At 53.5% G+C, this 17,229-nt stretch overlaps 2 protein-coding genes across 4 annotated transcripts; one reads left to right on the plus strand and one right to left on the minus strand.

The window, feature by feature from the left end:
* The first annotated feature begins 2,372 nt into the window (after nucleotides 1-2,372).
* On the plus strand, nucleotides 2,373-16,743 carry ZNF219 (zinc finger protein 219). Of its 3 annotated transcripts, XM_070797156.1 has the most exons (6): nucleotides 2,373-2,475; nucleotides 3,832-3,905; nucleotides 13,248-13,339; nucleotides 13,621-15,028; nucleotides 15,331-15,462; nucleotides 15,682-16,743. In XM_070797156.1, the coding sequence occupies exons 3-6, from the start codon at nucleotides 13,334-13,336 to the stop codon at nucleotides 16,284-16,286; spliced, it is 2,151 nt and encodes a 716-aa protein (XP_070653257.1). In that variant the 5' UTR covers nucleotides 2,373-2,475; nucleotides 3,832-3,905; nucleotides 13,248-13,333; the 3' UTR covers nucleotides 16,287-16,743. The 3 variants fall into 3 exon arrangements, with proteins under 3 accessions (XP_070653257.1, XP_070653256.1, XP_070653258.1); XM_070797155.1 differs by lacking the exons at nucleotides 2,373-2,475; nucleotides 3,832-3,905 and adding an exon at nucleotides 8,219-8,590; XM_070797157.1 differs by lacking the exons at nucleotides 2,373-2,475; nucleotides 3,832-3,905 and adding an exon at nucleotides 8,924-8,999.
* On the minus strand, nucleotides 2,620-8,182 carry TMEM253 (transmembrane protein 253). The gene is given in 9 exon segments (XM_070798048.1): nucleotides 2,620-2,773; nucleotides 2,845-2,982; nucleotides 3,110-3,201; nucleotides 3,803-3,883; nucleotides 4,437-4,583; nucleotides 4,699-4,809; nucleotides 5,100-5,156; nucleotides 5,241-5,351; nucleotides 5,739-8,182. Coding segments are annotated over 9 exon segments (1,071 nt in total). The 5' UTR covers nucleotides 5,919-8,182.
* Nucleotides 16,744-17,229: the final 486 nt, after the last annotated feature.

Here is a 17,229-nt window from a genome sequence, read left to right on the forward strand (position 1 = left end):
ACATCTGAATGCAGAGTTCCAAAGAATAGCAGGGAGAGATAAGAAAGCCTTCCTCAGTGATCAATGCAAAGAAATAGAGGAAAACAACAGAATGGGAAAAACTAGAGATCTCTTCAAGAAAATTAGAGCTACCAAGGGAACACTTCATGCAAAGATGGGCTCGATAAAGGACAGAAATAGTGTGGACCTAACAGAAGCAGAAGATATTAAGAGATGGCAAGAATACACAGAAGAACTGTACAAAAAGATCTTCATGACCCAGGTAATCATGATGGTGTGATCACGCACCTAGAGCCAGATATCCTGGAATGTGAAGTCAAGTGGGCCTTAGAAAGCATCACGATGAACAAAGCTAGTGGAGGTGATGGAATTCCAGTGGAGCTATTTCAAATCCTGGAAGGTGATGCTGTGAAAGTGCTGCACTCAATATGCCAGCAAATTTGGAAAACTCAGCAGTGGCCACAGGACTGGAAAAGGTCAGTTTTCATTCCAATCCCAAAGAAAGGCAATGCCAAAGAATGCTCAAACTACTGCACAATTGCACTCATCTCACACGCTAGTAAAGTAATGCTCAAAATTCTCCAAGCCAGGCTTCAGCAACACGTGAACCATGAACTTCCAGATGTTCAAGCTGGTTTTAGAAAAGGCAGAGGAATCAGAGATCAAATTGCCAACATCTGCTGGATCACCAAAAAAGCAAGAGAGTTCCAGAAAAACATCTATTTCTGCTTTATTGACTATGCCAAAGCCTTTGATTGTGTGGATCACAATAAACTGTGGAAAATTCTGAAAGAGATGGGAATACCAGACCACCTGACCTGCCTCTTGAGAAACCTGTATGCAGGACAGGAAGCAACAGTCAGAACTGGTCATGGAACAACAGACTGGTTCCAAATAGGAAAAGGAGTACGTCAAGGCTGTATATTGTCACCCTGCTTATTTAACTTCTATGCAGAGTACATCATGAGAAATGCTGGGCTGGAAGAAACACAAGCTGGAATCAAGATTGCTGGGAGAAATATCAATAACCTCAGATATGCAGATGACACCACCCTTATGGCAGAAAGTGAAGAGGAACTAAAAAGCCTCTTGATGAAAGTGAAAGAGGAGAGTGAAAAAGTTGGCTGAAAGCTCAATATTCAGAAAACGAAGATCATGGCATCCGGTCCCATCACTTCATGGGAAATAGATGGGGAAACAGTGGAAACAGTGTCAAACTTCATTTTTGGGGGCTCCAAAATCACTACAGATGGTGACTGCAGCCATGAAATTAAAAGACGCTTACTCTTTGGAAGGAAAGTTATGACCAACCTAGATAGCATATTCAAAAGCAGAGACATTACTTTGCCAACAAAGGTCTGTCTAGTCAAGGCTATGGTTTTTCCAGTGGTCATGTATGAATGTGAGAGTTGGACTGTGAAGAAAGCTGAGGACCGAAGAATTGATGCTTCTCAACTTCGGTGTTGGAAAAGACTCTTGAGAGTCCCTTGGACTGCAAGGAAATCCAACCAGTCCATCCTAAAAGAGATCAGTCCTGGGTGTTCTTTGGAAGGACTCATGCTAAAGCTGAAACTCCAATACTTTGGCCTCATGAGAAGAGTTGACTCATTGGAAAAGACCCTGATGCTGGGAACGATTGGGGGCAGGAGGAGAAGGGGACGACAGAGGATGAGATGGCTGGATGGCATCACTGACTCGATGGACATGAGTTTGGGTAAACTCCGGGAGTTGGTGATGGACAGGGAGGCCCGGCATGCTGCGATTCATGGGGTCGCAAAGAGTCCGACACGATTAAGCGACTGAACTGAATTGAACTGACGTGGTAGGATCTCCAAATGGTGGTGGTCCATGGACTTGGGTACCTGAATAATTTACAAGGAGCAGAGCACCCTGCCAGAGAGTAAACCTTTGTGGTTTTAGGCCATTGAGATTTTGGCATTGTTACCACAGCATAACCTAGCCTAACCTGATACAAGGTTCATCTGCATGGTAACTGAACTTTTCCAAGAATTAAAATGCAATTCTTAGATATCTGATCATATGACTAAAACTTGTTGCTCCTATGTGGAAGACAGTTAAGAATGAATTGTTGACTTTCATTCCTAGCTTCTTCAGCTACCACCACCTTCTGATTTTGAGGAAAATTATTTTGAGTACTTCACAGATGAGCTCTCCATTATTCTGGTATTTAGACGGGGAGGGGGGCGGGGGAGATTTTGTTTTCTCATTCCAGAGCCTAATCCCAGAACTGTCCCCACCCACTAATACTCACACAATCTTGTCATAGGGCAACTATTACCACTCCCAAGGTGTCACAAACAGCTGGCGCCACTGCAATGTAAGGGCAATGCAGCCAGGCTGCGCTCTTTCCTCACTGGTGCCTGGGCTTGGTTAAGCCTGGAGAAGCAGCCTTCTCAAGTGGGAACAAAAATGAGTGTGAGGCGCACACCCATCCCGGCACTATGTGAATTTGGGGTGAGTTTTTAGTATTGCAGCTCTGGTCAGTTCTAGTTTCTCTAGCGGCTAGCAAGCTGTCGGGTTGGTGCTACGGGGTGCCCTCGTTTTCCTGGGCTTTTCTCAAGCCCACCTGAACTTGCCATTTTTGCACACTTGCAAAGGTCATAAACGGTGGGGGTTGAGCACGACCAGAGCTTCTGCAAGCGCGCCGCAGCTGGGATCAAAGGTCGGCAGGGCTGCCGAGAGGCTGAGCCTGCGCAGTCCCGCTCCCGCCTTGGAGAGAAAGGGTGGCTGCAACGCGGGATCTTTACACCGGCTAGCTCACAAGAGGCGGGAAAATCTTAGGTTGGGTCGCCGTGTCCCTCCCTCTTCCTGCCCTGTCCACACCGTCTGCCCAGCCGGTCCGTCCTCCTCAGGCGCCTAGGCCCCGGGGGAGGGGGATGAGAAGGGCCCTGGGCTTCTGACTCATCATCTCCAACCCCTTTCTCGCGCGCGCTCCAAGTCTCAGGACTTTGGACCTGGGCACTGTGGGAGGGGGCACGGCAACAGCATCTGGGAAACCCCAGCTCTGCCGAGGGGCAGCCCTCAACCCCAGCCGGTCTCCGAAGCTACCAGATGGAGGAATATAGAACCCCAGTCAGTTCTTAGTTACCGAGGTTGGGGTGGTGGCGCCCCCGCGTAGCACTGCCCGCCCAGCTCCTCCCTGCACGCGGGGCCAGTGGTCACGTCCGAGGAAACGCTCGTCTAGGCCCATATTTCCAGCGCCTCGCGTCACTCAGCAGATGCACAGCGCCCCCACCACAGAAGGGAAGGCTCTTTATTTCCCAGCAGGCCACAGGGCGGCGAGGCATCCTGGGATTTGTAGTTTCCGCTAGACTAGAAAGGCACCAGATCGAAGTGAGAGAACGGAAGCACCAGTGGTGAATTGATTTCAGAGAGTGGGCGTGTACAGGAACCCGGGTTTGGAGTGAATGGGATTGTGAAAGGTGGAAATCTTGGAAACAGTGAGATGAGGCAGATGTGAAGCTGGGGAGGCAATGGGTAAGAATGGAAGGGAGGAAATGGATCTAGCTGAAAGTTAGTTTAAGGATATCTTATCTTGCAGGCAGTCAGATTCTCAGGGCTGTGAGGTGATGGCAGACTCACTCTAGGTATTGCTTTCCCCAGCAGGGAAGGGTAAAGCAAGGGGCCTAGTTAGAGGGAGAATTGAAGGCACTCCACCAGACTTCATGTATGTCTCAGGGGACTCCATCTAGTTTGAGTTCAGGGGGATGCTGTGCAGGAGAGTCTGGAGAATGTTCCCGTGGGGTAGGAGAGCAGCACATGTCTGCTTCCACTTGCCAGCTCACTGATTTGTTCTCTTTGCTGTGCTAGCCACTGTGGGACCAGTCTCCAACTCAGGAACTTCCTCCAACTCTGAGAGGCCCTGAAAACCAGACAGTTGTGAGGTGAGCAAACATCAAGGGTGAGAAAGGAGGAATCCCAGAGAGACGCAGTTTCCTCCTCTCCGATTTTTTCCCTCATGTTCGCACAGTCCTTCCAATATTTAGTCACATTCCTAATGCTCTCCCACATTTCTAGCCCCAACCATTTAGATACTCAGTTTCCTGTTGCCCATCACTAGGAGAAAGGGAAAGTGAAGTTGCAGTCCAGTGCGACTCTTTGCAGACCCCATGGACTGTAGCCTACCAGGCTCCTCAGTCCATGGAATTTTCCAGGCAAGAGTACTGGAATGGGTTGCCATTTCCTTCTCCAAGGGATCTTCCCAACCCAGGGATCAAACCCTGGTCTCCCGCACTGCTTTACCGTCTGAGTCTCCTAGCCATCACTAGGAGAGACATGTCCAAAGCCAGAAAACGAATAAGTTTCAGTTTAACAACCTCTCCTGCCCTGCCCCATTGTTTTCCCTTAAGTACCATTGACCAGAAGAGCCAGTGAAAAAAGTTTCTAGCTCTCTGCTTCCTCCCCACCCTCAATACCTCCTGTAGCTCCTGGTAGCGCAGACTCTGGCTTCTGCAGCATCTTGGCTTCCTCTGGCTCAGCAGGAACAGGGAATATGCTGAGACCAGCACTCCCCCTAGGGTGAAGGCCTCAGCGCTGAGCTCCAGCACCAGCAAGCCGGCTAGCTGTAGGTAGATGGGGCTGAGGGTATGCTGCAGGGGACCCTGCACCTATCTGCCCTTGTCCTTTCCCCTCCTCTCGCCTCCACATCCTCCCACATTCTTCTTTATTTACTTGTACCTCAGAGGGGACAGTTGGGGCAGACATCAAGGCTGTCTTCATCACCTCGACCACCAATGCGATGAAGCCCGAGATCAGATTAAAGGTGTTGAATATCATCATGGCGCGCACCTGCCAGTGAGCCAGTTGAGTCCTGCCAGCCTAGGGGACTCATTGGAACCTCAAGCCCCACCTGTAGCCTAGCTGAAAACAAAACTCAGCTCCTATTCCTCCACCTCCAAACAAGACCATCAGCCCTTTAAACTTTCTTATTTTACCCCCTCAGGGTTTTAGGCCAGTCATGGGCAGAGAGCTGACACAGTTAGTCAACAGTGAGAAATTCACTTCCTAGACTGAGATGTGCATGTGTGTATGTGTTTCAGGGGGTGGGATAATAGTACTACATTCTTTTCCCCTCTCACCTTCCAGAGACGGGGTGCTCTGCGCAGCTCAAGAGTAACAATCCCAGTGAGGAGACCCTGAATGATGAGAAAGGCAAGTGGTGAGGTTTGGCTTGTTAGGGAGGGGCCCTTCCTTCTACCCTCCCACGTGGTAGTTCTTACCAGTATGCCAGGCCCAAGTGGCAGTGCTGTGGTCATGTGACAAGCAGAGTTCAGGCAGGCTACTGAGACAGCAAAGGGCACCACAGCCACTGCCAGCCATAGCTGGCTCACCTGGAGGCCAGATGCAGTGTAGTTAAAGGGAAACTGTCAGGAATTCCCTTCCTCCCAATCCTTGCCTCTTCCAGAGATCAGCGATTGGGAGGAATCATAGTGCCAGAGAGTAGTCAACCAAGGGTCATAAGGAGAAGGAGATATCATTTAATTTTTTTCTGCCTCATGTTGTAGTTCAGTTACTTACCTGTGTGTTTTCCCCATATGGAGAATCTACTTGGAGATTAAGGGTCTTCCCTTGTTTATTCTATATTTCCTCCACCCTCCTCCCACTCAGAACCTAGCACAGTTTCAGGCACGTGATAGGTGCTTACAAAACATGTGTAGAACTGAATTGGGGGTACAAGTTAACATGCTGAAGGTCGGGGTGGGGCAGCTTGGCCTCACCGCCAGCACCAGGAGGCGCCCACTCTGCCTGTGCCTGGCCCAGTGCTGTAGCTTTTCCAAACGAAGGCTAGGTCTCTCTTGCTGACCAGCTCTGTCCTCCATGGCTCCCTTGACCACTAGAGCTCCGTGATTTCTAGCCTGGGAAAAATGCATTATGACACCCATCAGAAGACAGGACATACAGCAACATCTCTTTCAGCTGCCCCTCTGCCCACTTTCAATATCCAGGAAGTTGAGGTTTAGAGTCCTTACACCTACCTAGTCTTGAAGCAGCTGCTCCAAAGGGATGGGTCCCAATCGGGCCTGGAGCTCCTGGCAGGGCCCCTGGTAGCTCAGAGCAGATGACAAACTTGTCCTGGCAGAGACAGGCTATCAAGGCTGAGGTGTGGTGGGGCAAAGGTCCCTATGAGGGCTTATGGATCCAGGGAGTGGCGGTGGGTAGACACCAGCCTCAGTTCACTCTACAAGACACCTCGCCCTATCTCATTCTGTTCCCATTTCCTGTTGACCCCGTCTCTGCCCATCCTTTGTGCCTCTTCTGATCACTCACCTTATCCACATGGATACTATCACCCTGGGCTCCAATGTCCCATTTCCACCTAATTTTTTTCCTTTTTTTAGGGGGCTTCCTCCTTAACTTACTTGCCATTCCATAGGGAAATCCCACCTCACTCTCTGGATTAGTCCCATCATTACCACTTGAAGATTTGTCCCAAGACCAGCCAAGACCTGGCTTCTTATCTCTCACTTTCTGGACAATTTCTCCTCTCTCATTCCTTTCTTGAAGGATTTACTCTGGATTGGGCACTGACTAAGTGGATGGAGAGCTCTATTTATAGTAGGGATTGTTTTTGACTCAGTGATAACCTGTAGTTAGACATGTTAGAAGATGGTCCTTAAATGGTCAGTCTTGGAAAGGACACTATTGCAACAATTAATATTTTTGAGGGACAGAAGTTGCCTTGAAGCCAGGCAAGCTCTGACACTTTCCCAGCTGTGTGGCCTTGGATACATTATTCTACCAATTTGAACCTCAGTTTGTTGAAACTGAGTGATTAAAAGGGGGACAGTAATATGACTGGGAAGGGTTGTTGACTCAGGGTGGGTACATAATAACCATTAATGATGCTGATTAATTTATACTGATATACCTGATGCCCATATATTACAGCACTTGGGTTGCAAAGAGTCGCACACGACTTAGCTACTGAACAGCAATAAAGAAGCAGCATCACCTAGGCCCAAATATATATTCTGTAGATCAAAAATAGGAAAAGCCCACCTTGCTGCAAGCCTGACTTCTGGAGGCAACCAGATCTATGTTCAAATCCCAGAGCAATCCAGGTGACCTTGGGCAAGTTACTTAATCTCTGTTTTCTTATCATTAAAGGCAAATTAATACCAATCTCAAGGGGTTGCCTTAAGTATTAAAAGAGAAAATGCATATGAACCAATTCAGTTCAGCACCTGGCTCATACACACTCAATAAATGTGAGTCGCTATTATTAATTGATGACAGAAGACTGAGCCAGAAGACCCCAGGAGTTAGAACTAGGAGGCAGGGTCCTGGGGGGCAAGTGGCCTTCTATGTGAGCCACTTCTGCCCTGCTCAGTGCTGTGCCAACTCACTGGAGCACTGTGCCCCCTCTTCTTTCCTGGGCAGTGAGAATCACATTTAAAGGAATCCTGAGAACTGCTGTGTCTACTCTCTCCTCTATCCTTACGTATATTAATTTTATTTTGTGGCGATGGCCTGACAGAATGTGAGATGTTAGGCTTGCACTGAGTTTCCCTTAACTGGTAGGCCAGTGAAAAGAGACTACTAGCTTTGTTTTCCTTACCTGTAAATGCAGACTAATTATAGAAGTGTTATTGGAAGGATTGTATACTATTAAATATGTGATCAGGCGTTCAGTGAAATATTGATCAAATCTAAGTGTCCAATTTACAAATTTGTAGTCCCTGTCTAGATTACAATCTCCTCGAGGGAGAGTACCACATTCCCCTGCTGTGTTCATCCCCCACGGCCCTGAGCGTAGTGCTTGGTACTCAGTAAGCACTCAGTAAATATTTGTTGTATTGAAGAGCCATTAAAGTAACTTAAGGAATGGAAAAATAGAATTCGAGAGGAAGGAGCAGGAATTGTTTATCAAGAACAGAAAGGACCGAAGAGTAACTTTAATGTTTCTTACACGGCCGACATTAACTATCTCTATAATCGCCCCTCCTCCTCCCCCAAAAGAGAGACAGAAATTGTAAGGGAGAGGCTTTGAGATAAAACCCCAGGAAGAACTTCCCGAGTCTGTGCATGTTGGGGCAGAAAGAGCGGCAGAGCCAGCTCCTTCCCTGGTATGTCCGGGTTTAGGGTGGGAGGGGCAGTCCTGCTTGGAGGCTGGGGGAAGGACGAGATGACCTTTCAAAATCTCTTCCAGTCTCCTGTTGGAATCATCCGTGCGCCCCACCCCCGTTCCCCCCCCTCCTCCGACAGCGCCCCCAGTCTCCAAACGGCCCGCACCCCGCCCCTGGCGGCCGCCTCTCGCGGCTCCCGGGGTCCCCTGCTCCCTGTCCCCGGAGCCAGAGCCCCGCTCCCGCTCCCGCTCCCGTGCGGCTCCCAGCCCCGCCGCGCCGCCCCCCGCATGCTAATGGCCGGGCCGCCTCCCGCCGCACACAATGCGGGCCGGGGCCGGGGGCGGGGGACCGGGGAGGGGGCGGGGGCCGGGCCGGGGGCGGGGGGGCCGGGGCCCGGCGCATCTCCCCCGGCCCCACGTAACGCTGACGCCCGCGCCGCCGGCCCGCCGCCCGCCGCCGCCGCCGCCGCCGCCGCCCGCTCCGCCGCCGCCCGCCCGGGGCTCGTGAGTAGCCGCTCCCCCCACTCCCGGCCCCCCCTCCGCCACCCGGCCCCCGCCCCCGGCCCCCGCCCCCCCTCCCGGAGGGGGGGGCCCCCGCTACGCGCGCCCGGCTCGGAGCAGGTGCAGGGGGCGGGGGCGGGGGAGGGGCGCCGGCTCGGCCCCAAGCAAACTTCGCCCAGAGCTCCGGGGGGGGCGGGGTGGGGGCGGCGGCCACGGAAGCCTGAGAGCTAGGGGGGCCTCGAAGGAGGGGGGGTAGGTGGGGGAGTCGGGAAAGCGGACACCAAAGGGGAAAGGCCAGCGGGGGTGGGGGGGGCGGTCGTCTTTGTAGGGGCCCGAAGGCAGGGCGCGAGGGGCCTGGGGGTGCCGGGCGGCCGAACTGGGAACCAGAGTGGATGAGTGCCCCCCGGCCCAGGTAGGGCTGATGGAGGAGGAGGGGGAAGGGACCCAAACTCTCCGGGAGCGGGGGATGGGGGAGGGGAGAGGATGGGGGGGTGCTTCCCTCTCTGCGTCCCAAACAAAGTGTCACAAAGAGCTCGGCCGGCGGCAGCGGCGGAGGCGGCTGCAACTCAGCTTTTGTTCTCCGGGCCCGGGTAGCTGAGCCTTGGCCTCCCAGTCTCCCAACCCTGTCCCCCATCATCCTTCTGGTTTATCTTCCCCGGGAGGGGCCAGGGGTGCTGCTAGAAGAACCTCTTGTGCAAGATCAAAGGTCTTGCCCTACTTGCCAACCTACTTCTGGGAAGGAGATTTTCCCAGAGGCTTTCCTACCCACTCCCTACCCCCTAATCTGAGAACTGAGGTTCATATGGATGCTGAGACTCTGACCCTTCTAGGGTCAGCTCCAGCTAAGGGGGCTTAGGGCTGGCTGCATGCCGCTCCCCCAGATCCAGGTTCTTCGGAACTTTCAGAAGAGGGGTCAACTTGGGACATGCCTCTGGGATAAGATTCACCATGGTGGGGTGGCTGTAGGTGAGCAGGTGTACTTCCCTCTCACCTCTTGCTGTCCATTTGCGGACTATAACCCCCACTCAGGGTAGTGAGGATGGAAGGAAGGAGGCTTTACCAAGAACTCAATCTAAAAGGTGGGCAGGCTGTGCTATTAGGTCAGTTTTGGGGGAGCCACCTGAGCAGTGCAGTTCAGAGGACCATGGAAAGGAGGCCATAAAAGTGAACTAGTGGCGTGTCCATGTGTTAAAGGTGGTCTTGACTCTAGACCACCTAAGGAGTTCCCTTTCAACTCCATCTAGTACAGCATTAATCATAATGTTAGAGGACTTGGAAGGCGTAAAAATTCTCAGAGGGGGAAAACATCAAGTATTAGAGATGACCAGAGACAGAGATCTAGTCACTGTCCTTCAGGCCCTATACTTCAAGTCTTGACCATTGCCCCTTACACTTTCACCCTAAAAGCTTTTGAAACACAAAGTTTGAGAGAGAATCTTGATGGTCCTCCAGACAGCAGATGCATCTATGTACTTGTCCCTGTTGTTTCTAAGAGTCTTCTCACCAACCCTTGATGGTCCACACCCCCTTTCCCACCAGGTCTCCTAGCACATAAAAGGAATTGGCCTATTGCTTTGGAAAGATTTTGGATCCCTATCCCTGGCCCTACATCCTTGTAGAACCCAAATAAGGGCAAAATAACCCTTGATTCCCACTGAGGGTGGGAAGTAGGTCAGTGCTACTGCCTGGCTAAGTCTCGTGGTTGGTGTTTAGGGCCTGACTATAGAAAACTCTGATTATTGCCCACGGGCAATGCATGCATGATCTGGGTTCCAGGTCATTTCATAAAATCTGGGGCTCTGGGGCTCTGTCAGTGCTTTCTCCTACTGAGAAAAACTTGTGGGATCAGGTTCTTGGGACCTCTTTGGTGAGGAGATGATTCTGGAGATCTTGCCTGAGCCTAGGAGGGTCTCTCAGTGGGTTTTGTTGATTTGAGGCTACCCTCTGGGGAAACTTTCCCTGCTGGGAATTCAGCTTCACTTTGAGCCTTCTTGTATATCACTGCATTTCCGTCCTGGAAAACTGCTATGTGGAAAGCAGTGTTTTTGTTTTGTTTTGGGGAGGAAGCTTTGCCCAATTCCTACTCTACTTGCCTTGGTATGAGATCAGTCTCCCAGGAGGTATTTTGTTTACTATCCTATAGGCACTTTTAAGGGCCCTAGAATCTTCTCAGAATCAGAGTATGTGCCCATAGGTTAGTCAGCTATGACCATGCAGTATTCCCAGCCTCCTCCCCCTCCTCCCCCACCATCTGCTTCCTCTGAATATACCAGATTGGCTGTACACCAGGATGTTCCGGGAATCCCCAGGAGAGCAACAGAATGTGATGGACCCAAATATGATGCCTCAGTAACTCATTCCAGGATGTACAAACTGTAACTGTCAGAACACTGCTTATAGCTAATTAAAATTCTTCTAGTTACATCTATTTTCTGTTACATCTGTCTATTTTCAGTGACATCCAAAAGGCCAAAATAATCCCTCTGGTACCACTGGTTTTTCCCCCCTCTATGGTTTCCAGATAAGAATTTTAAAAAATCCTCTGGCTTTTCTCATTGCCTTATGTGAGGTGCTAAAATGGCAAATGTGGCCCCTCTAGCACTTCATTGCTCTATGGTATGGAGGTGGCCAAAGAGGCTCCTCTGGTAGCCCACTGCACTCTCCATGGTACTGAAGGAATGACCATTTGTTTCAACATCTCTCTGGGGTCCAGAAGAGTCCTATGACTCAGAACCACAAAACTTTTGAACTGGAGGGGACCATCAGTATAAATTAGTCTAATCCCCTTATTTTACAGATGAGTAAACTGGGAAGTTAAGTGATTTACTGAAGGTTGCAGGGCTATTAATGATCTGACTGGGCCCACAGTAGTCTTGTACCCTTCAGTCCTACACTAATTCATCTTTCATTATATTACTTAGTGAACTCAACAAGGCTCTTGGTCTCAGGAAAGGGGCTTATTTGGAGGATCCAGAAGATGAGAGTGGATGCCTTAATTTGGAGCTGCAGAAATAAAGATATTAAAAGTTGTGGTTGAGGTTGTTTAGTGACCTTGGACAAAGACATTTTGTTAATTAATTTCCTGTTAATAAAATTCCCATCACCCAGATTCCACATGTAACAGGTACCTGACCCTTCACAGAGTCTTGTCCCATCTACTAAACATCAAAAATTAAAGCACCGTTAGGTCTCCAGAGCCTTTTTTCTTTGCAGGGCTGACCCTAGCTCAGTTCTCTTCTGTTAAAATTCCTTAAGCAAAATAATGCTGAATCCTTTTCTTTCTCAGTAACCTATTTCAGTTTCACAATACCTATTGTAAGCAGGTTCTTTATACCTCAAACATTCTTTCTGTCTCAGGCCAAAAAAAAAAAAAAAATCAGGTAAGGTCCACATTTGTCTAGCTTTGACCACATACAGTTGTATATGGAAGCAAGAAAGATAGACTAGATGACTTCTGGTCATTCTCCTAGGTCTATTTCCATGAATCTTAATTCTGGGGTTGCTTCTAAGTCCTGCTAACCTCCTCTGCAGCTTAGAATCAGGAGATCCTCACCCCCCACCCCCACCCCCAAGTCCTCTTCCTCTCAATGCTCTTCTCCTTCCTCAGAACTGGAGCTTTGCACATCCCAGGCTCAGGGAATTTTAGCCTGGAGAATTTTAACCCTTTTCAGCTCAGAGCATGTGCTGAGCCCCTATCTGTGCAGATGGCCCAGCCCCGCCCCCCGTCCCTCACTCCAGCCTCTTGAGCTCAGAGCCAGTGTAATCCTCCTCTTGTGTGAGGGAGCCTCTCCCCTGCAGAGAGGAGGAAAGCCTGCCTCGGAACAGCCCTGGACAAAGGGGCTGAGATGCCCCATCAAACTGCAGGCTCCAAGGTTTGAAACGAGGGGATGAATTCTATCTGGTATTTGCAGTTTTTAACCCCTTCCCAAGGCCAGCAGCGCCCCTTAACTTCCACTCCTCCCCCAACTCTCTCTTCATTCCCTTTCCCTCTGGCTCTCTCCCCCTTCATGCCCCTCCCCCTCTGTCTGTCTCCAGACTCTGCTGCTGGGAGGTGTTTCTCTCCCATGCATGAATGAGTCTCTGTAATGAATGGAAATGAATGGATCAGGAATCCAGGCGGAGGGAGGAAGAATGAGGGGGAAAGACAGAAAGACAGGGTAAAGGCAGAAGGAAGAACTATGGAGCCTGGAAGAATGTTTGGCTGGCTGGTCAGTTAGGGGTCTGAGAGCAACTGGTCCCACTTGGATAGCTGAGGAGCATGGCAAGCCGACCCCGTTTGCTTTTCCCACTGCACAGCCCAGTCTAAATGAGAGAAGAGTATACTGTGATGGTCTCTTCCACCAGCAGGGTGGCGGAGACGTGGGTGGGGGGCGTGGTGGTGTTGGTGGTGATGGTGGTTCTGCATAAGGCATTTAAAATGAAAAATTTGGGGGGAAGAAATCTGGGTTATCAGGGAGCCTTGTGGACAAATAAAGTAGTACAAGTTTTGAAGACAGTAGCCTCCTCCTGTCTCAGGATGTAAGGCAGGAAGGAGAAGGGATAGATTCCAGGGTGCTAAGAGTTTGGGGCTCTCCGGAAGAGACTCGGGTTAGGGGTGACTTTTTCCACTGCTGAAAATCAGGGCTCATCCTTTGCTCCAAATCTGTCTCTCTTGCTTTAGCTCTTCAGCACCTGTTGCCTTCACTAGCAGCTTTTCCCCCTCCTCTTCCGTACACTCCTCAGAACCAAAGAATGTGAAGGGGGTCCATGGAGGTGAGTGAGGCTCTGGCCTGAACCTACAAGTACCTGCAACTATACTTCCTCCCCTCCCTACCTCTCTTTCTGTCTCTCTGGCCTCCCATTATTTCCGTGGTCCCCAAAGCTCAGTTCCCATTCATCCCCCAACTTCCTCGAGGTGAGTGGGAGGGGCCCCCGGTGTTCTTGGTTCAGGCCCCGACCCACCCTCTCTTGGGTTCCTCTGGCTCTCCGTGTCCATGTCTCCCCCACAGCTCTCCCTTCTCCACCCTTCGCTCTGTTCACATTTTTCTCCACAGGGCTCACGTCCCCGCGCCCCGGTCGGCCACCTAGCGCCGTCGCCCCCGGCTTTCGACGGCGAACTGGATCTGCAGCGCTACTCCAACGGGCCAGGCGTGAGCGCCGGGTCTCCAGGGATGGGAGCAGTGGGCTGGTCTGAGAGTCGCGCAGGCGAACGGCGCTTCCCCTGCCCTGTATGCGGGAAGCGCTTCCGCTTCAACTCTATCCTGGCTTTGCACCTGCGGGCGCACCCAGGCGCCCAGGCCTTCCAGTGCCCGCACTGTGGCCACCGTGCTGCGCAGCGGGCGCTGCTGCGCTCACACCTGCGCACGCATCAGCCCGAGCGCCCGCGAAGCCCCGCAGCGCGCCTGTTGCTGGAGTTGGAGGAGCGAGCTCTACTGCGGGAGGCCCGGCTGGGGAGACCTCGAAGTTCAGGGGGCCTGCAGGCCACCCCTGCCACCGAGGGCCTGCCGCGGCCCCAGGCTTCTTCGTCGTCCGCCTTCCGTTGCCCCTTCTGCAAAGGCAAATTTCGCACCGCGGCGGAGCGCGAACGCCACCTGCACATTCTACACAGGCCCTGGAAGTGCGGCCTGTGCAGTTTCGGCTCCAGTCAGGAGGAGGAGCTGCTGCACCACAGCCTGACGGCCCACGGAGCTCCCGAGCGCCCCCTGGCGGCCACCTCGGCTGCGCCCCAGCCTCAACCTCCACCCCAGCCTGAACCTAGATCGGTCCCCGAGCCAGAGCCAGAGCCTGAAAGTGAGGCAACCCCCGCCCCCGCTCCTGCTGCTCCCGAGGAGCCCCCAGCGCCTCCAGAGTTCCGCTGTCAAGTGTGTGGCCAGAGCTTTACGCAGTCCTGGTTTCTCAAGGGTCACATGCGCAAGCACAAGGCCTCCTTCGATCATGCATGTCCTGTTTGTGGCCGCTGCTTCAAGGAGCCCTGGTTCCTAAAGAACCACATGAAAGTGCACGCCAGCAAGCTGGGCCCACTGCGTGCTCCGGGGCCTGGTTCCGGGCCTGCCCGGGCCCCCCAGCCTCCTGACCTGGGCCTACTTGCCTATGAGCCTCTGGGCCCTGCGCTCCTCTTGGCCCCAGCGCCCACCCCCGCTGAGCGCCGTGAGCCTCCGAGCCTCCTGGGCTACCTGAGCCTACGAGCTGGCGAGGCGCGGCCCAATGGTGAGGGCGCTGAGCCTGGGGCTGGCCGCAGCTTTGGAAGCTTCCGCCCGCTGCCCTCTGCTCTCCCAGCCCGGGCTCGCCGGCACCGCGCTGAGGAGCCAGACGAGGAAGAGGAGGTGGTGGAGGCAGAGGAAGAGACCTGGGCCCGGAGCAGGGCGGTGGGCCCTCTGGCTTCCCTGCCCTCGCGCCCAGGCGAGGCCCCAGGGCACTCTGCGCCTGCCGCGGGGGCCCAGGCGAGGTCCACCGCCACGCAGGGTACGTAAGGATCTCCTCTAAGGTGTTCCACATTGTGGCCCACTCTGACGCCACCACTGCCCTCCTGCCCGCTCCTTTTCAAAAGGACCTGCCTCTTCTCGGTTTTCCTCCCTTAGAGGCTTTACTACTCTTTGAGGGCACAGTCCAACTCAGAGCAAGTCGAACCTCTCAGGTTCCCGCAAACGTTTTGTTTCCTCCTGGGCTGGGAGGGGAAGCAGTTCTGTGGGTGGTATGGGGGCACATGGACCTAATAGAGTTAGGGCAACGGGTCCTTCTGACTTCTTTTAATGCGTGTATTGCAGAAGAGAATGGTCTGTTAGTTGGAGGGGCCCGGCCTGAAGGGGGCCGGGGGGCCACCGGCAAGGACTGCCCCTTTTGTGGAAAATCCTTCCGCTCAGCGCACCACCTCAAAGTGCACCTGCGCGTGCACACAGGTGAGGGGGGCAACCTCCGGGATGGGGGGGGGGAGCTGAGGTCAGGAAGCGGGGTGCGGGGTGCGGGTGAGAGCTCCGAGAAACACCTCTTAATTAAAATCAGAAGGGTGGGTGCGGCAGTGGTTTTTTTTCCTTGCCCAAAGCTTGTACATGGAGTGAAATGCGGGCAGGGGCGGGCAGTGATCGTGACTCTGGCATTATCGCACCCCTCCTCTCCAGGCGAGCGCCCCTACAAGTGTCCGCACTGCGACTACGCGGGCACCCAGTCCGGCTCGCTCAAGTATCACCTGCAGCGCCACCACCGGGAGCAGAAGAGCGGAGCCGGCCCCGGGCCACCCCCGGAGCCGCCGCCCCCTTCCCAGCGGGGTTCGGGCCAGTCGTCCGGAGCCAAGGCGGCTCCGCAGCCTGCGACCTGGGTAGAGGGCAGAGCGAGCCCCCGGCCTCCCGCGAGTGGCGGCGCGCCGGGGTCCCGTCGGAAGCCCGCCAGCCCCGGGAGGACCCTGCGCAACGGGCGAGGCGGTGAGGCCGAGCCCCTGGACCTGTCCCTGCGGGCAGGCCCAGGAGGCGAGGCTGGGCCAGGGGGTGCCCTCCACCGATGCCTCTTCTGTCCCTTCGCCACGGGAGCCCCCGAGCTCATGGCCTTGCACCTACAAGTGCACCACAGCCGCAGGGCTCGGGGCCGCAGGCCGCCCCAGGCCGATGCATCCCCGCCCTATGCCCGAGCACCGTCAGGAGAGACCCCTCCCACTCCTCCGCAGGAAGGGGAGGAGGGCCCCGGGCTGTTGAGATCCGGAGAGGCTGGGCTAGGGGGCCAAGAAAGGTAGGGAGCCCTCTTAGGGGGCCGTTAGCTTAGTTTACCCCGCCGGAGCGGGGCAGCGGTAGAGGTAGTTGGGTAGAGCAGCCAGCAGGGGGCAGCATGGGACCCATATCCCAGCCCCGGGCGGACCAGAGGTGGAGGGGCAGAGAGCGTGAGGAGGGTGGGCGGGCGACACCCACCCAGCCCACGGGAGAGTCACAGTGCCTTAGCAGTGGCAGGGGTGAGGATCAAAGAACGGGGTCCCAGGGCTGGCAGAGAGGAGTGTTCCTGCTGAGGGGCAGCTCTGCCAGTCTTTGCTGGTCCATAGGCGTGAGAGTTTATTTTTGTACAATGGGTGGGGGTGGGGGGCACTGCACCCTTCTAGCCCCTTCAGGGGCCCTGTAGACGTCGCTATTTTTGGTACGATTCCTGTCATCCCTGTCGCAGAGTTGTGTCCCCAATAAACAGGTGTCTTGAGACACAGGGCACTGTGTCTGCCTGCCTATGTCCTGTCCTTGGGCCACTGCATCCAGAAAAGAGTCCTTTCTTCAGGCACTTTTTACCACCCAAAGAGCTTGGTAAGAAGCTTGGGCTTTACCCTCAGGCTTTGGCTTCAGTAGCTCTGGGGTGGGGCCCATGAATTAGTATTTTAACAAGTAGCCCATTGTTCTCCTGTACTGTGATCTGAGACTCATCTTGAGAAACTGCTGGATGGTGCTAGAAGACCCCAGCTTGACTGTGAGCAGCTCAGCCTCAGGAAGTGCATGCAGAATGAGAGGAGGAACTTCAGGCCTCTGGAGGCCTCTCCTCTGGGAGGGTGCACGTTCACCCAGGCCCAGCTTTGTGCCAGTAAGGGGGTACAGTGTACCTTGCAGCCTTGGCTTTATTTTCTGTGTTCTAGTTAACGATCGGGTTAGCAGAAGTGCTCAAGTTAGTGGTATCACTTCAACCCTGAGGTCTGCTCTAGCTGT

The sequence above is a fragment of the Bos indicus genome, chromosome 10 (assembly GCF_029378745.1).
Source record: "Bos indicus isolate NIAB-ARS_2022 breed Sahiwal x Tharparkar chromosome 10, NIAB-ARS_B.indTharparkar_mat_pri_1.0, whole genome shotgun sequence".
NCBI classification, from domain to species: domain Eukaryota; kingdom Metazoa; phylum Chordata; class Mammalia; order Artiodactyla; family Bovidae; genus Bos; species Bos indicus.

Coding starts and splice junctions, on each gene's coding strand:
- ZNF219 (XM_070797156.1), top strand. Junction 15,029..15,330: donor GAGGTCCACCGCCACGCAGG/GTACGTAAGGAT, acceptor CGTGTATTGCAG/AAGAGAATGGTCTGTTAGTT. Junction 15,463..15,681: donor GCACCTGCGCGTGCACACAG/GTGAGGGGGGCA, acceptor CCTCCTCTCCAG/GCGAGCGCCCCTACAAGTGT.